At 37.4% G+C, this 24,340-nt stretch overlaps 1 protein-coding gene across 1 annotated transcript in view; it reads left to right on the top strand.

The window, feature by feature from the left end:
• PLCXD1 (phosphatidylinositol specific phospholipase C X domain containing 1) overlaps nt 1-24,340 on the top strand; it is a 173,217-nt gene that overhangs the window by 135,121 nt on the left and 13,756 nt on the right. The window contains exon 5 of the mRNA XM_044072470.1: nt 22,519-22,699. Within this exon, the coding sequence (XP_043928405.1) occupies nt 22,519-22,699 (181 nt within the window). The remainder of the gene's footprint in view (nt 1-22,518; nt 22,700-24,340) is intronic.

The raw sequence follows: 24,340 nt of genomic DNA, 5'->3' as shown, positions 1-24,340 counted from the left end.
ACAAAGGCTGGAAACATACATTAAAAAACAGCTGTTACACATAACAGTTAGGAATAAAGAATTCTTAACATAATGACAACACTTACATGTAAGTTGTCTCACAGATATATACAAAAAAGAGTAGTGAACTATATTAAAAATGTATAGTGCAAATAGCCATGCTACAGGAGATGCATTTGAAAAGAACTAAGCATATGAATTTTGATAAAGAAAGGTTTTCTGGATGGTTATTCAGTGGAATAAATGGGACAAAGAAAAAGTGGAGTACTTATATTAATTTCAAGAGGATCTCCAATAGTGATAGAAAAGGATAAAAAACATAATAATAGTAGATTTGTAGTACTAAGGGGCTACTGGCAAGGGAGGAGGATTACACAGGCATGTATTTATATTCCACCTAAAACTGCTATAATAAAACTTAAGAAAATTCTTGGAGAAATAATCAGCTTTCAGCAGGGAAACTTACTTATATGTGGGGACTGGAAATTGATTTGCAGCAGTGAGGGTGTATCTGGGTGGCCCAGAAAGGAAAATATAACAAAAGAGGGTAGATTTATGAAGACAATTCATGAAAATATTTGACATGGAAATGTGAATTCAGTAGTAGGAGTTTGGAGTGAATTTTTGCATTATTCCCCAATATACAAAAATTGTGCTATGCTAGACAAAGCTTATATTTCACAGAAACGTACATTTAATTGAAAGTTTTGATACACATCCAATAATACTTTCAGATCATGCACCAATAATAACTAAAATAAAAATGAAGGGTAATTAACACTGGTACTTTCCCACCTATCTGTTGAAAAGAGAATGGTTAGTGGAAATTATTTGGGAGTTATTACTGAAGATAGAAATTTCTTCTATAAATATAGCGAGGGAGTGGAATAAAATAAGTGGAGTTTAAAAACAGGGTGGAAATAAAAGAAAGAGAGATATGGTTAAGAAGTAACTAGAATTATTTAGAGGGACTGACAAAGGTTAAAGTATTGCAGAATAGGGGAATCTCACAGAACAAGAAGTGGAGCAATTGCACAGCGCTAAACCAAAAATAAGGGATTACCTCGATAATATGCATGAGTTTAGAAGGATTGCTGTTATGCAACTACGTTTTGATAGTAACTCCAGAGCACAAAAATGTTTAGCACAACAACTCAGGCAACACAAAGTAGAAGGGGCTGTCACCAAGCTTAGGGAGCCTATAATAATCGAAGATAATAAGAAATATTGTTGAGGTACTAGACATATTTTGGAAATTTTCTGAAAATTTGTATAAAGCAGATACATATGGAAATCAAGAAAAGGTACAAATGGAAATGTTTATGGAGGTACTAAGTATGTCAAAGCTACAAGTAGATAAGGCCCAATTACTAACAATTAGTATAGGAGGTGATGATATAAAAATAGTGATGCATAATCAAATCTACAGGAAAGTCCCTAGGAATAGATGGCATACTTGTGGAAGTTTGGAAGATAGGAGGGAAAAAACTGATAAAGATATGGAAGGTTTTGTTTAACAGTATATTAAGAGGAGGAAAACCACCAACATTCTGGAAGAAAGTGGTGGTGCCTGTATTAGGGTAAAGACCCCATCAGACCCAGCTTCATATAGGCCCATTTTGATTCTAAGCCATGATGATAAAGTGTTTATGTCTATATTGACTAAAAGAATGGCAAAGGTGATGCCAAAATTGATAGATATGGATCAATGTGGTTTTGTGGAGGGGAGACAAACATTTGATGAACTCAACAGAACAATGATGATACAGAATGAAGCAGAATGTTAAAAAATACAATTGTTGTTGGTAGGTCTTGATACAGAGAAAGCATTTGACAGAGTAAGCTCAGATTTTATGAATAGGGCAATGGAAACATTTGCATTTCCTGATAAAATTATAAGGTTGATTATGAGGATATATGAGGGATCAGAGGCAAACATTAAAGTGGGTGTGTTCCTCTCTGATAATTTCTGTTTAAGTAGAGGAAGCAAGCAGGGGTGTCTTCTTTCCCCTTTGTTATTTGCATTATATTTAGAACCACTGGAAAAGAAATTAAAGGACTCAGAAATTCAAGGATATACTTGTTGTGGTAGTCAAGAAAGGTTGGCTTTATTTGTAGATGATATTATTTTATACTTGATAGAACCAGAAAAAAACATTATAGTGTTGTGGAACATTTTGAGACATTGTCAAGTCTTTTCAGGATACAAAATCAATGAAGCTTTAAGGCAATAGCTGTAAACTATGTGCCCACACACAAATTCATTCAACAATATCCATACTTATGAGGACATGATAAAATGAAGTACTTAGCAGTATGGATTAAAAAGGATTTTGTTTGGCAGCTAAGCATATGTGGGAAGAGACTAAACAAAAGATAATACAAAAAAATGAGAAATTGAAAGCTCTGTTTTATGAATATGGATAGCAAGATGCAAGCAGTTAAGATGTTTTTAGTCCCTTTAATTTTATACACAGGTCAAGCATATTCTTATCAACCAGAGGATGTGAATAGCAATTAATAAAGAGCTGAAGGATTTTATCTGGGAGGGGAAGATGGCAAGAGTCCAGTGGGATAAGCATACTCTTCCACTAGAACAAGGTGGTCTGGGATTACCTGAACTGAAGGGGTATTTCAGAACTACACAGTTAAGGCACCTATACATAGCACATGCAAAAAGTTATAATTCAGAGTGAAAAGGGATGATGATGAAACGGGAGAAGCTCAAGAAACAAGGATAGAGTGGGATTTTGGATGCAGATCCTTAGAGAAAGTAACAATAACCACAAAGAATGTAAGTAGCAGAAAATATTCTAAGAACTGAGCCAACAAGGCAATTGAGAAAGGAGATTCTACTGATTAAAATGACTGCAATTAGGGATACAGACAATAGGCAAAAGAGGGCTGTAATTTATTGGAGAAAACTGCAAAAGGAAACAAGGTATTGGGTGCAAATAATTAGGGAGTGAAAGGTAATAGAATGGGAAAAGGCCAAGAATTTATTTGAACTGCAGGCTAGAGACTGCCTTTCCTATCAAGGATTGATATCAGAGTATAGGCAAAGAGAAAGAAATAGGGGGATCATAAATAAAAGGACAGCGCTGGTAGAGTTTTTAGTAAAATCTAAAACAGAATGTGCTTTTAAAAAGGGGAAAATTAGTAGAGCATATAAAATATTGCACAATAACTTTAAGAATCAATCAGAGGAGGTTAGAAAGGATAGGGAAGAGAGACTGGATAAGCAATTCACAAATAAACAATGGGGGAACATATGTATAACTCCCAAATATGCAACAAAGTCCAGAAGATTTTGGATCTTTGCTTGGAAGTATTTACATAGGTATTTTTATACCCCAAGTAGTCTCCAAATAATTTTTCCTCAGGTAGATAGAAAATGTTGGAGGTGTGATGGGGAAGAAAGAGGTACTTGGGAACATATTTTCTGGGAGTGTAACGAGTTGGCTGACTTTAAAAATTCCCTGCAGACTACTCTATCAGAAATAATGGGAGAGCATATTGGTATAACTAATGAAAGGATGTTTTGAGAGATGATACAGAATTGGAATTGCCTAGACATATTGACGCCTTGCTGAGTCTAATTACGGCTGCTGCCAAAAAATCATTTACTAGAAAATGGTAATAAAAGTCTGAACCAACTATACTAGAAGTAGTGAATATAATAACAAAGATAAAACAACCACAAACGAGATCTTTAGAAAAGGGTAGGAGCAAATTACATAGAAAAACATTGGGATTATGGGAACAATACATGTAGAATCATGTTTTGTAGGAGGAATGAGGTTTAAAAAAAAGCAGGAATTGAATGAGCTACATAACGTTTGACTGACAGTGACCGGATAGATTAAAAGTGATGTATAATGTATGCAACTAAAATATATGGTTTGTTTTCATTTATTTAAATGTGTGATTGCCTGTGTCATAAGTGATAATTTAATAAAGATGTTTCTTGTTTGAAAAAGAATATTACAAGAAGGTAATTTAAATGACTGTACATGGAATAGAGGTTGCATTGTGTGCTGTGCAGTACTGAGGTATAGAGAAACTAAGTAAATGCAATAAAGAATGCCAAGAATTAGCGTAGTTATAATTAATAGTAAAGAAAAGTCTGGGAGCATAAAAGATTGTGGAAATGTTAAGTATAACTAATGTGTGGGCTGTAGGTGTCATGGGATAAAGAGATGAAGTAAGGAGGATAGCTTGAGTAGAGTATAACAAGGAACAAAAATTACTATTTTTTTATCTGTTAAAGGATGAGAGCTGGATAAGTATAAAGGAAGTGATGTGGTGGGGAGAACTGAGGTGGAGGTAGCAAAACATAGTAAAACTGAGTGATGTGTGATGCGGACTTCACAGTGAGACTCGTATGTTTAAAAAAAAATGGCTAACATGAACATTGAGACTCCCAGCTTCACAGCCATAATCCCTATGAGGGAAGTACACTACAACTCATAAAATGAAGTGTAGAGGCAATGGATTTGCATGTGCAAGCAGAGTTAGGAGGGTCACTGTATTTAACTACTTAGTGGCCAAGTAAGAACGGAAAAGCAAACCTGAGATCAAAAATTTAACCTGTAGGACTTCCTTCAATGAATGTTACAATTGTCTATTCAGAAAATGCAAATTAGTAAGCATCTGCAGCAAGAATCGTTCACTGGAAAGCTAATACTGTATCCTATTTTTTATTCATTATGTAGTGGTTTCTCATTCTCTACAGATGATTAATCCTTCAAGTTAGACCTGCAGAAATCAATGTGATAGGGATTATCTTCACATTCTGAAATAGCTATTTATAGAACACAACCCAAAAGAAAAAGAGGCATGGGGGCATAAGGTGGAATAGTCCAAGAAAAAGAAGGGAGAAAACAAATAGAAATGCAAATTAAGCACATGAAATTCTCTAAAAGTATAAGTAATGTGAGATCATGACCTGGGTGAATAATACACAAATCAGTAAGCTTACTATGCATTGAGAATATAGTGGAGGAAGTTTATGAAGTTAACAACTGTTAAATGAAAATACTGTTACTAGCAAAATTGGCATTACATATAAAATATAAAAAATATATATAGCTGCCAGATTCTTTCACATGCAAGTAAGTTACAAAAGCCAAATCCTAAATGTTAAGAAAATGAAAATTGCTTAAGCTCATCCGGTCCATTGAGTTATATTAACTATAAGATGGCTACACATACAAGGGCTCAAGCTGATTGAGCAAGTATAAACTTTGGCAGTAAAACTGCAGCAAAACAAACAGCAGTTTATAATGGTACACTAAAACCTAGAAAGGCATAGAAAGTAACTGTTCAGTTTCTGCAACCTTAAAGTCCTGCATCTATATTATAAACAGGACGCAGCAGTGAAACAATGTCTTACTAAAATTTATTAAACTCTGTATAACTGGCTGAGGTGTACCTCACAGACAGTTACAGCAGACAACTAAAATGTAAATCTTTGCATACAGATTAGTCCTGTATATTTAAATGTGTCCCTATGATGTTTGAATCAGCATGCGGTAATGAGAGGATGCATAAGGACATTACATTCAGTCTTCTGTGGCAAGTCCAAACCAAGGCATTGCAATAAAGCTGTGACTGCCAAAAAAACTATTAATGAAATTAACTAGCACTGTAAATCACAAAAACAGCACCAGCTTCTCATTCTTACACCATATGTTCACTCAGATTCTGAACAATAAAAAGTAATATCAATTAGTCACCACCTTCTATTCACATTTTTTGATAATCAAAATACGTTCCAGCATGTAATATCACATTCAGCACTGCTATCCATACCATAAAAACTTTTAAAATGAAAAGAATTAAAACAAGATACTAAAACAAATATAATACAGCAGAATCAGTTCCCAGACAATTTCAAATTTAGCAGCGATATCTATACCATAAAAATACTTCAATAAAAATAATAAAAACAAGATAACTCAATAGATATAAAACACAGAGCAAATTAAATTAGAGAGCTATTTGCAGAACAAAATGGATTGACCAAAAAGAGTACTTTGACTGACTGAACAAGTAAAATTCACTGCAAGGCAATGGTAGTCCTACAGCTAACATGGGAGAATCCAGCAATGATCTGACCTTAAAGCATGAAAGCATACAGTATAGCTTGGTCAGGGTCTGACGAAAGAACTATGATTGGTTGATTCTTCAGAATACCGGGTCTATATTAAATATTCGAACGCTTAAACGTTCTAATCACTAAAGATAGGACTTAAGTGATCGAACATTCAAATGTTCGAATATTTTAAAAATTTTAAAAAAAAAAGAAAACAAAAAAAAGAAAAAGTAAAGGGTGTAAGCAGGGGGGCAAGCCCCCCCCTGCACCCCCACACCCCCTGCTACTTAAATATACCAACTCCGAGATTGTGCTACAATGTAGGGAACGGAAATTTTCCATTTCCGCACTGTAGTGCACTGAAGTGCGATCTTGGAGTTACATTTTGTTTTTTTCTTTTTTAATTTTTTTTTTAAATATTCGAACATTTGAACGTTCAATCACTAAAGTTCAGTCTTTAGTGATTTGAACATTTAAGCATTCAAATATTTAATATAGACCCAGAATACCTACTCCATCACTTGAGAGCTTTTTGCAGGCAAATGTGATAAGGGTTGAACACAGAGGATAAGTGAAGCAGAGACTGGGCTTCATCTTGAGACAAGTTGTGTCTAGAAGAAGAAAAAAATCATTGACCATGAGTGCTGAGACTCCCAACGTCAGGGGCATACTGCCTATGAGGTAAGTATTCTGCAAGTCATTAACTGGAGTGTTTTAAACTCTGTATAACTGGCTATGGTGTACTGCACCGATAGTTACAGCAGCCGACTAAAATTGAAATTTTTGCATACAGATTAGTCATGTATATTGGAATGTGCTCCTATGTTTGTTTAAATCAGCATGCTGTAATGAGAGGATGCAAGTGAAGCAGAGACTGGGTTTCATCGTGAGACAAGTTGTCTCTAGAAGAAGAAAAAAAAATCAGTGACCATGAGTGCTGAGAGTCCCAACTTCAGGGACATTATTCTACAAGTCATTAAATGGAGTGTAGAGGTGGTGGATTTGCAGGCACAAGAAGAGCAGGGAGGGTCACTGTAGCCAACTGCTACTTAAGTGAAGTTGAAGGTATTGGCCAGGAAAAAAAAGGTAAGAGCAACGAAACCTGTAGGACCTGCTACAATGCAATGTTAACTGCTCAGCCAAAAAATGCAAATTAATAACCATAAGCAGGAATCTTACACTGGAAAGCTAAACTGGAGTACCTTGTCCTTTGCATTATTCATTATGCTAGAATTTCTTGGGTCTATATCACGATGTCGAATGCAAAGGTGTTCTAACATCGTAATATCAAACCGGGAAGTTCAAAATGTGAAAATAGTGAAGCCGTGGAACACCGATTTTTTTCCCAGGGAAAAATGGATGAAACTGACTGGCCCATGATGCAATTTGATCACAGTTAAACAGTCATTCATGTGGGTTGGTGGGTTGGAAGGGTAAGTTTGTGTTAAAGTAAAGCAAGCTGAAGTGCACTACTCTGAGCATCATTATTGCTTTTTTATTTGATCACAATCATTCATCCAGGGCTTAAGCAGTCAATACAGCAGCCTTATTGGGTGGATACTGTGGCAATCAGTGAATGAAAGTGACTGACACCAACTGCAATTTGGTCACAGTTAAACAGTCAATGACCTGCCATTGTGCAGCCTCTCCCTATTCCAATTAGCACAACCCCTTCAGTTGCTTCCCTGCTGTGGCTTGAATTAACCAGCTGTCACTGATTCTACTTCAGGCTTTGTGAAGGAAAACAATCCAAACTTTGTTCTGAGAAAATTCTGAGATTTCTGAGAAATTTGCTATAGTAACTATAAGTCCATTCTTCACTTTATGGTAATATATAAGTGCTTTCGTCCACCAACAGATAAAAACCACAAATGAAATGCACAGTTTGAAACACCCACCAAAGCAATCACATGACATAAAATAAAATCCATGATGTCATTCCTGTTCGCTTCATCCCCTTACAAAGCCACTAACATACATTCACAAAACATATATATATATACATTAACTTAAAATACAGTTCACTCAATAGTGTATACATGAACACTCAACATCCCATAAACAAAAAAATGCATTAACCAAACCCAAAATTAATTAAGCAGAAATTTAAAAATCCACTTGCATAATACACTTAGAAACCTTTTTATACACAAAGATACCCTAATAAATACCTTTAACCTTAATATTAAATATAAGTTTTAAACTTTTGAAAATGTTAAACTTGCTTTCAAATACTCCCATTTGTACGACCAGGTATCAGTGAAAGTAAGTATCCAAAACGACACACATACATACATATATACACACACACACATACATATATGGGTCTACTTCATAAAATCGAATGCCCAAATTGTTGACTTACATTTCATTGAAACAAATCTATCAAAGTTGCAGCAAAACTCTACATCATCAAACCTCACATCATAGAAATGAAGGTATTTCTTGATTCTTCATAGCAACAGTAGTGAACGGTATGGAGATGCTGTACATGTACAGGTCACTGGGCATCTCTCTGGTAGATGTGGGCATACTGTGGGTGTGTGCCCTTGTCTACAATGTAGTACAATCTCAGAGTTAGTATATTTAATTTGCAGGGGTTGAGGGGGGCACAACTCCCCATGTGGGGGGGGTACAGGGGAGGCACAGCCCCTGCAATAATTTTGGATGGGATAATTTAGATTTCTGGTGTTTTGGAGGGGTGGGTATGTTGTAGGTGTTTGTGTAATTTTGTGTGTCACAACAAGAGGTTATTTGGTTCAATCCTCGGTTGGGGTGCCTTCTGTGCAGAGTCTGCATGTCCTCCCTGTGGTCACATGGGTTTCCTCTGGGTGGTCCGGTTTCCTCCCACATTCCAAAGACATGCTGTAGGTGGATTGGACACCCTAAATTGGCCCTAGGTGTGAGTGTGTGCTTGTGTGCACCTTCTGTGGAAGGGTGGGCACTGGGCTGGCAAATCAACACCGTAAAACTCCATTGCCAGTCATGAGCAGACAGGTGAACCACTGTGGTGACCCCTAACTGGGAAAAGCAGAAAGAAGAAGAAGTCCAGGGGTGTGTTCAAGGAAGTGAGTTTCAACGATGTGGAGTTTTGCTGTTCTGCAATGTTGATGAATTTGTCTAGATGAAATGTACTTTGATGTTCTAGGGATTCGATTTTATGAAGTAAACCCATATACATATATATACATCCCCCAAACCTAGTAACATAAAACTTACCCCAAAGTTAAATATCATGAAAACAAAAACAACAAGGACGGCTATATAGATTTTTAACATTGTCATCTTGTTAATGCCTTGATTTTCAATACACAATTAATACTGCAGTATTCATTCAGGCCTAGCCAATTATGTGCACTTAAAATGAGCTGCCATACAAGTTCTTTTCTTTCTATGAGGTATGTGTAAGGGCCATCTCTAACTTCCTCCTTCACTGTATCGATAATCATGTACTTAAAATGGTGTCCTTGATTCTGTTGAACATGTTTTGCCAATGCATTATTCCCTTTCCCCTTTTTAATACAATATTCATGCTCATAAAAACATAGGGCTTTGTCCTGATTTCTTGCGCTAAGAGGTTGAGAGGTGTGGGGGGATAACTACTATGGTCAACAAGTGAACCCACAATGCCTTCTCCCTACAAGTGCATACTCCCATACACTCATTCTGACAGAGGCTTGATGAGCAAAAAGCCCATCCCCTGGATATGCACTGTGATGGTGCCTCTCCTCCATAGGATTATGGTTATATGTGCCTACTCTATCTTGTCCTCCTCCCATGTTATACCCATCCCCACCTGCCATGTCTGTCAAATGCAAAAGCAGCTAATTGGTCTTGTATTACTTGGGCCATAGTTACGGCTTTATTCCCATATACCACCAGGCATAGCAAGGTGGTCATTTTCAGTGTGAATGTGTCTAATGGCAGCAAGTCAAGAAATTGTTGCTTCTGTGCAGAAGGAGAACTTTAAGAAAATGAAGGGTAAGTACCTGAAAATGGATGGTTCTGCCAAGAGTGTATTATTTTAGTCCATGGATGAATAGGAAAAGATGGTGATCAGTTAGTGACTGGAGTAGCTGTATTTGTTGGAGGTTACAATGAAGGAATTATTACTCTATAAGTTATTCTATTACAGAGGAGATGGTCAGGCAGTTCCATTTTAAAATGATGGTATGTAAATTATAAAGGATCAGGTTTTGAAGGAATGCGGATGACCTGACATATTTTTAAGGTGATTATTCAATTGATATTACACCTGCTGTAATGATGTCATTTTGTGTTTTGGTTGCATTTGGAACTGGTGTCCTTGAAATGGGATAAATGGTTTTCAATTGCAAGTAATTTTGAGAAAATTCCATTTATTACGACCAAGATGCTTAAAATTTGACATGAGATGTTCATTATTTGAAGGAAGTATAGGATTCCATGTAGCATCTGGTCAAAAGAAATATTCACCACAGTTATTTCAGGAGGTTTGTAGTATCGAGATCAGATTTAAAGAAGAAAATGATGTCCACAAAGTAAGATGACTGCTGTTTCTTTTGTTAATGTTCCATGTTTGTTTTCTGGTTTTGTAAGATTATCTTTTATTAAAGTTGTATCTGGACTATGGTTTATCTGCAGTGGTGCAGCGGTAGCATTGTTGCCTCACAGCAAGAGGTTCTCCCGTTCGATTCTTGGCTGGAGTGTGGGGAGTGCCTTCTGTGTGGAGTCTGCATGTCCTCCCTGCGGTTGGGTGGGCATTTGAAAGACATGCGTAAATGGGCATGCCTTCGTTGAAGGTTGAACGTTGAGCTGGCACCTCGGTATTTGTGAAAATCTACTGCCAATCATTAGCGGACCGGAGTTCCGCTGTGGCGACCCCTAACCAGGAAAAGCCGAAAGACAACAACATCTGGACTATGGTTTAATATACAAGGTTTATTTAAAAAATAACTATATTGATTTTCAATCATTCCTTTGAGCATGTGGCCAAGTTAGTTTGGAGCTCAGTATTGCTGCTTCCAAGTTTAAAGTCGATCGATCACCCCCATACCCCCTGGTAATTATATATATATCAATTCCAACATCACATTACCATGGGGAGAGATCAAGTTCCTCAGTTTAGATAATAATTTTTTATTCTTTGAAGGTGAATTTCATAAGCAAATTAGGGGTGTTACAATGGGTACAGCCTGCACCCCTATCCTATATTAACCTGGAAAAGGAAGTTCATCTTCAGCAGTGATTTTTTTTAGATTTTGTGCACTTTATGTATGATTTTTAGATGATATTTTTATGTTATGAAAAGAGAAATCTGAGTTGTTGAATCAGTTCTTGGATTAATAACACCACACACTTTTTAAACTTCATTTATTCTATTTCAAGAGATAGTTAATTTTCTAGATGTTAGTATCTACAACAACAATGAAAAATTGTCATCTTAACATTTTTAGGAAATCAACTTTCAGTAATTCCTATCTACATTTTGAAAGTCATTACCCTCCCAAAATTGAAGAAGGGCCTAGTTAAAGGACAAGTTGTCCTAGGATATAATTTAAGATATATTTGATGAAGTTAAAAGAAGAAGGGAAACAGATCTTAAAACCCTCCTTGGTGCTCAATTACCCACCAATAAATGGAATATATGGAATGGGACCTTCAAAATGAATAATAAGAAGAGATTCAGGATAAGATAGAATATAAAATGTCACTTTAATAAAGCATTGATGCTAGAATACAATACAAGAACCAAAGTGGTAGAAAACATTATTAAAATGCATTGGGGTCTTCTAAGTGTTTATGAGTCAGACTCTGAAATTATTGGTGAAAAGCCCTTATTTGTATATAAAACAGGGAATACTTTGAAAAAAAACTATTGGAAAAAGTGAATAGATTTGATAATAGGGAAAATTATACAGTTATGGCATCAACAAGAAATCTAAGGGCACCAAAAATGCAGTTCCTGTAAATTTTGTTCTTATATTACATATTTGGACATGGTTAAATTGAGATTCTCTGGTGGGGCATATACCATTAAATTCAAAAAAGGAAACTGCAGAAGTAAGGGAGTTATGTATCTGTCAACCTGTTCTATCTGCTTCTGTTTTTAGGTACGGAAGACCAAGAGGGCACTCAATAAAAGAATGTATGAACACCACAGTGACATTGAGAAAAACTGTGAAACCAATACCTTATATAGACATACTTTGACTTGTAAAGGATTCATAACATTTTCATTTGGTATATTATAATTACTCCCCTTTGACCCTAGAGGTGGCCAATGGGGGGGGGGGATTTTATTATACCTGCATTTAAAGGGATGTTGAGCATTTCCTGTTATTTCAAATATTTAATTAAATGATTTGTTAATAAGTATAAATTCAATAACTGTGGACATTTGAATTTAATTCTGATGAAAGCGCTTCACCATATCCAACAAATTTTGGTGATTTTATATCAACTCGTGGTTTCAGATCTGTGCCAGTACAGATTGTTTGAGGATGTATTTGTTTTTTATTTGTTCTGGACTGTTGGATCATATTTCTCAGTTTACAAGTTTCTCAATCCCTATTATATCATGATCCCGTACAGAAAAAAGCCATATGATAAGCTAATTTTCCAATTTTTCCTGGGCAACAAAACAAGCATTCAGCCACTTGTCAGCAAACTGTGTGTGTGTGTATATATATATATATATATATATACATATATATATATATGTACACACACACACACACACACACACACACACATTTTTCTCGTTCTAAGTATCATTACTGCAGTGTTGCAGTATTATTCCTAATTCATGTAAATTAGCCACAGGAAGAAATATGCCCTTCTGACCTGACTTATAGGGCTTTTAGACAACTGCCATAATGAGCTGCACACCTCTTGTCCAGGATGTCACCCTAGGGAAGAGCAGCCCACATAATTTTAAGTTCTTCCTTGCCAAGGTGAAGTGATCAGTCATTAGTATGGCTGATCATCAATTCCTTCAAGGTGAGTAACAATGAATGATAAGAACCGAGTATGGGCACCTCTTTAATTTCAGTTGGTCTTATTATTGTGATTTGTATTGCAGTTTACACAGGTGTTTTTCAAGGTCCTTGTAAAGGGTGCATTTGGAAAGCAGACCTCTCCTAAGGATTATCACTTTCAGGTTATGTCTGCCCCACCATCTCTCTTTGAGCAGCCAAAAGAATAAAATATCCCTGACAAAGAAATGTGGACTAGCTAGAAACATGGTTAAGTAACCAGCAAGCAGAGAAGAAGAGGCATGTAATGTCTCTACCAGTCCAGCCAAGGCCAGAAGACTTGTTCTTTGAGGAGTTGGCCCCACCAATAACACAGCCTGTTACAAATTTGTCCCCAAATGACTTAACCCATTTGGGGCAGATGGTGGATTTATGTGCAATGCTCCCAGTCTGGTCTCTTTAGAAGACAGTGAGACCACCAGGTCAGATACCGATTTTCATATACCTGAGATGGATGCCCATCCTGTGAAAATTGCATCTGTCACATAAGAGCAATTCTCCCAATATGAGATCCCAGACATTTTATTTTGAGAGGCTCTGGAACATCCAGTCTTAACTAGGAGCTAACACTAATACACATGGGCTAAATGAAACCATAAGTTTCAACTGTGTTCTAGAAAACAAAGTTTTGAAACATTATATTATTTTATTGTATAAATTGTTTATTCTTTATAAGTATTTATATTTTAACTACATTTTCATGTCTTATCATCTAACTTGCTCTGCTGTCTTATCTGAAGAAGTTCTGTGTAATCAGAATGAAAGCACTCACTGACTTAAATAAAAGGGTGTTACTTGTTCCAGTGAATAATATGAGTCTTCTTTTGCATCTATTCAGTATATTTTATACATAAATAAATATTTTACACATTTTCAGTTTCTGAGACCAGTCCCCATATTTTTTTCTTGGTTCAGAAATGTGCCATTATAGTATCAAAATGGGTGCCTTTTGAAAGTCTAAAGACCATAACATCAGTTCTTGCAACAACAAGACTTTAAGTGTGGATGAGGGGGTATATATTAATTCTGAGACTGTATTATCTCAGAATATTCCTTTGTACTGTGAGATGCAGAAATTTCATGGTTAGTATAACAAAGTAGAAAGGGTCCGGGGTGGGGAGGAAGCATCTCCCTCATGTTCAGAGGGGTTTGTTTCCTGCAAAAATGCCTCAAATGTGTAACAACTTTTGTAATTTCCATTTTTTTAACATGATTATATCATGAACTTTGGAAACTCTTAGTATAGAGTTTCGCACTATTGATTGGAATCTTCACAAAAGCATGTACACCTTTGCTGAAAGGCCTATTTTATGTCAAAAGATGCTATCTAATAAATGAATCTGTTACCTTAACTAGTTAATTTAAATTTTAATGTATATAAAAATATAGATGCCCATTTCATAACTAAAGATAGTGCACTCAGGTCTATGCTTTTTACAAATATACTCCAGAGAACTAGGAATAGCTCTCAGCCTTCCAACTTTAAAATGTGTAACAGTACCTCCCCTAATGTGGAACAAATGGGAAAAATGAGGAACACTTACTAACAGCTTACTAACTACTTCAACTAGCAGGCTCACAGGATGGTTAAAATGTGTTATTTTATATTTATATTTTAAAAAGTCATTTTGATGAATTAATATGATTCAGTATTATTTACTATGAATATATGTTAAAATATTCTTAACACTAAATATGTGACTGACCCTTTCAATGTGTAACTATGAGGAATGTGGACTTTTTAAGACTCAAAATGAGGAATGTTCCTCACAATGAGGTACACTTGAAAGGTATGTCCCCAGGGGTATGGTAATATGTGTACAGTAAAGTTTACATATTCCTCTTGTAATCTCCAAATACCTGCACTGACATTTATCATTTTTTTACTGTCTGTACATTATATGCTCAGTTTTAAGTTCTGTTATGCTACACTTCTGCTCTGTTTATTAATGCTGCATTACATTTATGTGATTTGTACATGCACATCTGGTGTTCAGATAGAGTTTGAAAAGGGTTTCTGAACCTGCTTACCTTCCTGGTTAAATAATTGAATAAAATGAAGTAAATGTCTCTGAGTGTTTTGCGTGTTTGGGGTGTTTATATGTGTGTATTTCCATGTGTGTTTTCACTGGAGTATGTTTTTGGGATGTTGGTTGTAGTTTGGAACATTCAGGCCCTATTTGTAGAGCCATTTCAGACATAACTTTAACAAATTGCAGTTAGTTTCTAGGCTTCTTATGCATCATGCCATCTCACTCTTCGTAGGGTCTTATTTAAAATATTTTGTTGTTTATAATCCTCTAATTAAAATGTCTTGCTGATGTTTCCTCTAGAAAACTATATGACAGCCAAAATGTCAGAATGATCACTTGTACCTAGAGAAGGTCTGATACTAACTACACTAACCATTATGCTAAGAAAAACAATATGTGATAAGTTATCATTTCCAGTAGGGATGTTAATAAATGTAAGCTAAATTATGTTAGTAGTACAGTAATAAAAGGCTTACCGAGATTTATATTCAGATCTAGTGGCTATTCCATATTGAATACATCAAAAAATTCTAATATGCCATACATTTTTATTTATACCCAACCTCAGCTAAAGTCCTTCCATAAGCTTTGCATTTTAACCCATTCCGTAACAGAAAAGACTCACTGATTTCATCTCATCATTATATTCTGCATGCAAACCTGTACTTTCTTCAACAGATTTGTACTTAATAAAACCTTTCATAATCAGGTTTTTAATCTGAGCACACCCACATACAGTGTTTCTATCAGCCCTATTCTACACTTAGCATATGTTTCCCTTGTATTCTTTGCTAAGGATTCAGAAGGGCAGAAGTGCTTAATAATTGAATGTAGAGGTAGCTAAGCTTTACCTCCTACGCTAAGTGAGACATAGTGATTTAGAAAATGGGCTACAAAGAGAGGCCTCAGAAGTAATTAATCATCTTGTCTGGAGAGTTGCAATAAGCTATAAGATGACTTAGTGGAACCACAACAAGCTCAGTGACCCATTACCTCCAGCAACCTGGCATTGTATTGACATCAGAGTGGAGTGGCATTTGCAGAGCTCTACAGCAGATGACCAGGTAAATATTTTATTATATTAAAAATCTGACTGCAATAAAAAAAAAAGAAAAGAATGTCAATATTTACTGTAGTTGCAAGGGGCTGCTCCAGAAACAGTTTCCTACATCTATTCAGTACACCACTTTTAGAAAACATGCCTGGTGTGTCTGTAATCTTGGTATACAGTGCTGACCTGCACAGCTGCCTGACATCTAGTTTATTGTTATGTAAGTGAAGGTTGACAGGTGTGGACAGCCCACCATACATCCCCCTTTGGCTCTGCAAGCTATATGTCTGTGTAGGAATGAAAAGCTAAAGATAAAAAAAACTCTCAAACTACCCCTAATGGCTGTCAAAATGACAACTTCTCCTGGTCAAACCTTGCCCTGGTGATAGGAAACAAATAGGATGATTGGCCAGGACGTGGCTGATGGTTGAAAAACCTGACAATTTATCTTCATTCATTTTTGTATAAGAAGTATAATTTTGTTTAGAAATGTCAGGAAATATGATTTTTCCTGCTTTCACTTGATTACATAAAAACATAATTTGCTGCATGATAACGTGGTGATTATGATCCAGTATTAGGAAAAAAGACAAACTAATTAAGTGCTTCAGTCATGTGACACCTGATCTTAACAATTGTTAAGTACCCCTTAATGTAATTGTTAAGACTGGGTCTCACACTAGGCACAAAGATCTGACAGTGTTGGCTAGCAAATGACAGTCACAGAATTTAAACAGCTTTGTTTCTGCCAGCTGTCTATGTTAATAATCTGTCCCTAGTACTTTCCATTTGACAGTGCTAAGTGCTTCACTGCTTTGAAAACCAGCAAACACTTTGCTCTTTTTTTCTGTAACTATTAATAATTAGTACATGGAGCAGATGAAGCTTCATGCACTGCAAAGAATTATGACCGGGCTCCGACTGCAACCCTATATTATGTGTTTTTCACATAGATGCCAAGGTTCACCTCTTGAACTTTGCTGTCCAGATGTTAATTTCTTGGCATCCATGTCTCAAACAAAATAAGATGATTACAATCAGAGACCTGATCATAATCTTCTATCATTATACCCACACCTCTTCTTCATAATATTTCTCATTTAGCTGGATTAATATCTAGGTGTCCAGGAAGTTGAAAAGGAAAAATTGCAAAGGGAATGCCAATATTTATGTGGTTAGACTAGTATATACTGGCCCTGTTTAGTCACTGTGTATGTATTATATTTTTTCACTGCCAAAGCCTTCATTTAGTCTGCCCTGTTCTAGTTATAATGTATGTTCTTCCCTGTTTTATAATACAAAACTATAATTTACAGTCTTGCTGCTTAAATTCTGCAAGTTTCTGTTAATTTTCAGTATGCTGTATCTCTATAGAATGGGTCACCCCCTCTGTCAAACCTTTTAAAGCTTCCCATTTCACTGATTACTTTATTAATGTATATAAATCAGTATAAGCTATTAAACTTGGAATGTTATTCCTCCTGAACTGTACTCAGTGCCATGTATTTTTCTACAATTTTCGCAACAAAAATGGATTCACTCATGGAACATGCAAGGCTGAAAATAAAAAAAACAGTCTTACTTAATCCCATCCATGCATACTAAAACCATACTCTTAACCATTGAGTTACCATTGTTCAAGCAATGTTTTTGATGAATTTACCTTACTGTTAAGATGCATGTGTTCTGGACAAGCTATACAATGAAAGCAAGCCTCATAATATCTCAAGGCATAACAGAAATGCTCTGTTAGTATCTAGTGACACATATCCTGCTTTGCTACCCCTATGAATGATGAATGCATGATTGTTTGCAAACACATTGCTCAATCACAACTTAACAAGAGCACATTCCACCTACAACCTACCAGCAAAGAGCAAAATAAATGTTCTTGCAGGGGGGAAAAGCCCTTTGTATTCCTCACACCCACAGGATATCACGGAAGGAAGCACATGTGCTGCTGGAATAAGGGGTAGAATACAATCAGGTTCCTTCACCTCAGATGTAATGAGTAATGCCACACTAAAATGGTCATCCAGCCCTGCACTTGATTTGCAAGTAGGAGGGGTGAGAGGAAGCTATGCTAGACAGTAATGAATGTTGTTAAGGGTTCTTTTTTAACTTCTACCAAAGAAGACCAGGATTATTAATGATCAGAGCCTACAATGTAAAGGTTGCAATGTTAGGCATAGTGAGATTGTGGTTTGTGGATTTATGGGAAGTTTCTACTTTCCTCTCTATTTTGAGAAACTTCTGATTAAATCACACTGATTCTCATACAAACATCAATCCCAATATGCCTAACACTGTGGTCTTTGGTACTTGGGGTACTTTTGACCAGTTCTGTTTGGGCAGATAGAACAGAATTAACTAGGCCTTGAAAATCTGTAAGGAAATGTCATTGTTCTGCTGGTCTTGTTTACTAGTAGCTTTAAACAGTTTCTAGAAGTTTTAACAAAAGTTTTAAAAACTTCCACTGCTGTGTGACATACCTTACTTGTACCCCAACTGATGTGTACTAGGCTAATGGCCCTGGGGCCTTTAAAAGCCTAGCCCATAGAAGTGCCCTGGCATTGTGCTGCCCAACGTTAGTTCCCAGTGCCTCTATCAAGTAGAACCACTGGAGTGATCCCCAGGGTGGACTTTCTATTTCCCATCCACTCATCAAAATTTCTCTTGAAGAGGGTCAGTGAGATGCTCTGTTTGACATGTATGTGAAGTCTATTCCAGAGCATGGGCAGTCTCTGGGTTATGAACCTGTCCCTCCAGCATGTTCTGTTGATTGCGGTAATGAGGCTGAGGTCTCTGGAGCGTGTGGTGTGGAGGGATTGGGATTTCTTTACATGTAGCATTTCTAACAGACCTGGGTCAGATATGGTTTTGTAAGTCAAGCAGAGATTGTCTCTTTATAGACGATATGAGACAGAGAATAGCTGGAGTGTTTTAAGTCTGTCCATGTAGGGCATGTGTTTAAGGCCTAGGATCCTCTTTGTGAGGTACTTTTGTGGCTTTTCCAGCTGTTGCAGGTGTCTAGTGAGGTACATGCCAAATGGGGTATTATACTCTATGATTGGTCTAATGAGGGAAGAGTAGAAAGGAAATCATGACCTCTTTCTTCCTGGATGCAATTCCCTTGGTAATGAGATGTGCCACATAGAAGGACTTTCTGACCACAGTGGCAATGTGGTGGTTGAAGGAGAGGTTGCTGTCAACCTGTGTCCCCAGATCTCTTATAACACCTTCAGTGGGCTCCCATTGATGTGGTAATTAGTGGGAACTGAGTTCTTCCCAAAGGGGGTGAAGACACATTTTTTGGCATTAAGCTTAAGGCCATGGTTTTGACACCAGTCATTGGTCTCAGTGAGGCCTTTCTGTAGGATGTCTGCATCACTTGGGGAGATAATAGTGGCTCCCAGCTTGCAGTCATCTGCGAACCTGGTCAGTCAGAGTCACTCCATGTTGGCCTGGACTTCTGAGAAGTAGATGCCAAACATGAGAGGACCCAAGACCGATCCCTGTGGGACTCCACTCATGACTGGTCGGCAGTCTGACTTGGAGTCCACTACTTTCACACTGTGGGTTCTATCTGTAAGCCAGTTTGCAACCCACCTAACTATATAGGGATTGATGCCTAGTTTGGTGACTTTATCAATAATTCCTGAGTGAGGAATTGTATCAAAGGCCTTGGCCCGATCAAGGTAGGCTGTATGAACTGCCTTACCTTCATCCATAGCTTTGGTGACTGACTCAAAGAAGTCAACCAGGTTGACCAGGCATGATCTACCATTCACAAAACCAAATTGCATGGGATCTAGAGTTTGGAGATTCCCTATATCCTTGTTAATTAGGTCCATGATGATGCTCTCCATAGCCTTACATATCAGACTCATCAAGCTAATAGGGTGATAATTTCCAGGGTCTGTAGTCACTCCTCCTTTATGGCGAGGAATGACAATAGCAGTGCACCATTCGATAGGAACAAAGCCCGAGGTTAGGCTGTGAGTGAACAGGGGACACAGATGTGGTGCCAGTTAACTTTGCAATTCATGTAAATCACAGCCAGGGATATTGTTGGGTCTCATGGAAGCTGTATTCTTGGCCTTGGACAATGCAGCTTTAACCTGTGCTGCAGTAATGCTAGGTGCCCGGAATTCTTCCGGTATTGAGATTGTTTTTTTTTTGGGGGGGGGGGTAAAGTTGGCACTGAATCTATCGGCCAATATGTTGGCAATATGTGTTGGCTCAGTATAGAAAGTACCATTGTGCAGTAACTCAGAGCAAATCTGGCTATTGCCGTGGAGAATCTTGATATAAATATAGAAGGCTTTGTGGTTGTTTTTAGTGTCTGCCTCAATTTTTGCCTTCATAGATGGCTTTGGAGGTTTTGATGAGGGATCTCAACTTTTTGTTGAGGCTAATATGGGAATTTTTCCAGTCTTGGGATGTAACCTTTTTCTGCAACAGTTTTTTCCTTCTTTTGTAGAGTTTATTAATGGCAGGGGACCACCAGATTGGCTTCCTTTTTTGGAGGATATCGTCTTGGTTCTGTTGGGTATGGCTAGTTCCATGCATTTATGTATGTGTTTGTACAGTGTATTGGTGTATGATTCAGCAGTCATGCATTTATTTTCCATGGATGCTGTGAAGTTGGTCACCTCTGTTTTTAGGAGTCCAAATTCAGCTTTGGAGAAGTTTTTCATGGTGGATACCCTTGTGTGAGGTGTGGCTGAGATGTGGATTTCCATGGTGATTAGTTTGTGGTCGGATCTAACCATGGAGGAATTGACTATTGGTGTAGAGCTACAGTTGCCCATGTTAGTAATAACCAGTTCAGGGATGTTGCATCCTCTAGTGGGAGTAAGAATGAGCTATTCCAGGGCATTGGAAGTGATGAATTCCAGGAAGCGATGGGCCAGTGCATTGGTGCATGAGTAATTTTCCCAGTTGATGGAGTGGTAGTTAAAGTCACCTAGTATGAGAGTGTTGGGTTGGATCTTAATAATTTTCAGGGTGCTTGGGAATGTGGAGTGAGAGTCTTGGGACATGGTTGGGGACCTATAGCAGGCTATGACCTGAATCACCATCTTACCCAATGTTAGTTGTACCTGGAGTATCTCAGATGTGTTATGCTGGACTACTAGTCTGGAGGTGTGCATATGTTTTATGAATATGGAGACATCAGTGCCTTTGGAGCTTTGGTCCAGGTTCTGGGGCCAAAAGGTGTGGCATGAGTTATAGCCTGGTAGCGCAGGGGTGCTTTCTGCTGCTTTAAACCATCTTCTACTACTCTTCATTATACATTTTTTTTATCTGCGAAAGCTAAAGCAGTGGTTTTGGATGTAGAGGTAATCAACTAGAAACTACTAGATCACCTCTAAAATCCCACAACTACCTTTTTCATCAAGGAAAGACCTCTCACTTAGGAGACTGGGTCACTACACCCCTGCTCTAAGTATAACCAGCTGTAGAGTCTGTCTGACCCATTGAAGCAGAAGCAAAGTCTATGTCTATTTCCCTAATAACGTAAGGTTGATGAGCAGCATGGGTGCTATGGAGATGGTGAAGTGAGGAAGGAGTAATCATCAGATGCCTGCACATCTTCCATGAGATAGGGTCAGGGAATCCCACTTCAGGGGTGGCAGGTGAGCCCCTGTGGTGACTGAGATTCAGGTCCAAGACTTATGCTATTATCAGAGCAGAGCACAGCAGTAAGCCCTGCAGTGTGGTATGGCAGCACACATATTACTAGAATTGGAGGGTAAGGAAAAAACTTCATGTTTCTACACCTCAGAGGTAAGGAGAAATGCCATACTGAAATGATACCCCATCTGGACTGGTTCAACCAATTAAGTGAAAACTATGATTAGCAAAACACCTTTTGGCCTATTTACCATATAACCAATATATTTAATTTATTTATTTTATTTCCTTTTTTAAATTGGTGATAACCCACTAAACCTAGTCAGTTTTACATGAGTGGCCCAAGGAAAAAGTTTCCAAATACTGTAACATAAAACAGAATGGCATTACTTACAAGAGGGCCTTTGCTAAAATAACCACAACACCAGAACTGTGCTAACTTACAGGTTTTGTTAGCATGCTGAGATGGTCATACCGAAGTCTATTATGAAGAACACTTGCATTGTTAGTTTGTTACATATTTTGTCTTCTACTTGGATTTTGCAGTACCTTTATGTCAATTATGAAAATGCTAGCTTCTATTACTAAATGAGGAGTCTTGTCTTGATTAAGTTTCGTGATTTAGTGTACCACACTTCTAACTGGTCAATTGCTGTTTTAATTTATTTATTTTTACTTTAGGAGTATCCAACCCTAAATACTTTGTGGCGGCATGGCTATCAGGTTATTATCTCCTATGAGAATGACATTGAGAAGCAATACAAACAACTGTGGCCTGCAGCACCTTATTGGTGGGGTAATACTGTGGACCCTCAAGAACTTCTCAATTACTTGGAAAAGCAGAAACAAAAAGGACGCCCAGGTACAAATATAGAAAATAATCATTCAGCTGATATTATTGATGTCTAACGAAAACAGTTGATTTTTTTTTTTTTTTATATTTTAGCAGCAGTACAATATATGCACCATAACTCTGCTGTGATTTCAAGCCAATTAATCTGATAGATGTTTTGTTTTCACAGTGCAGGTAGGTCTCCACTTCACACGAAAACCCGACCTCAAATGTTGGCACTGTCAAACTCCCGATATTACCGAACTACAAATCTCGCCCCTATCTCGACCCATTTTAAAACCTGTCCATAGGTCGCATTCAACATGTAATTTGGCAATTTCGGCTGTGTGAGTTTTCACGGACATCGGCCGATAATATGATCCATCTACAGACTCCGTTTCAATTTAATGATAGTAAACTGTGCAGGTAAGCCTGCTGCAATAATCATGTTCGACAGAAAAAATACACAAGGTGGTAAGCATCTGAAAATAAGACCTCACTGAAGTCTCAAGAAGGAAAAATTTTACTGAAAGTTAGGTGTAAATTACTGAAAGATGGTCAGTTCACAAGTCTGTAGGCACAATATTAATTATCTGGAACCATTTCTCATTTAGCTCATGAACAAGTACAGAAGACAGACAAGACTGAAAGTGGAAGTGTTGGCACATAGAGGTAGGGGGGACAGACTGGAGTAGAAATCAACAATCTGAGGGAAGACAATGGTGACTGAAAGAAATGGACAACAAACATGAGCAGGCACAGACATAAAAGATAGTGGAACACCGTGACATAGAATACGGTAGGTATATACAGTACTATCTCCTTATCCATGTCAGACCCAGTGGGAGATCAGACCTTACCACTGAAAGTTCTCATTACTGAGCCAAGGGTCTGGCTATGAAAGTGGTGCCAGTGAGGGGCATGAATTCAACTTTAGAAGTTGCATAAGAAGTCTTTCCAAGTGGCTGATGCAGGCATCTAGGCATTGGCCCATGATCTCCCTGATCATGTCAAGTAGCTCACTTCTTCTTGTAATTATGTTTGTTGTTTTATGAGAAGTATAACTGTTGTTTTTTTGAGAACTGTCTAAAATTCACTTGTTAATGTAAATGTACTGTTGTGGAGCTTTTATCTCCAGGCATCCGCTGAAAATAGGTTCTGCCCAGTCAGACTTTCCTTGTCAACAAAGACAAATAAATAAATCAATAAATTCTTCTGATAAATGGGTCAGAACCTCTCAGAGCCACCATTGGGAAACTAAAACAGACCCTGCTGGTGAAGCCAACCCGAGGCAGGGATTGAGGGCCTATTTGTCTTCTCCTTCTCAGGCACAGTTTAAGAAGTGGCTCCAGTAGCCTGTTGTTAGGATGGGGAGGCAGCACTGGTCTCTGAGGGCTAGTGGGCTGTGGCAGGTCCACAGGTGGTGCTGTGGATGTTGTGGTATAAAAATATAAATAAATTAAGAAAAACAACAAAACATACCACAAAGAAATACAATAAAACAAATAGTGACTAAGAGGGTGAGGGAGAGAAATGCAAACATATGTTTCATATAGTACTACATAACCAGAAAAATATGATCTAAATTGTAACTGCAGTGCACAATGAAAACACATCATTAACTATAATGGGTATGTAATGCCCTGCACATAAGTTGCACATGTAACTTCA

This window comes from Protopterus annectens, chromosome 5.part0 (genome assembly GCF_019279795.1).
Source record: "Protopterus annectens isolate FY-2018-M chromosome 5.part0, PAN1.0, whole genome shotgun sequence".
NCBI lineage: Eukaryota > Metazoa > Chordata > Ceratodontiformes > Protopteridae > Protopterus > Protopterus annectens.
Note: the sequence above shows the minus strand (reverse complement) of the source record. Positions and strands in the feature narration are given on the sequence as shown.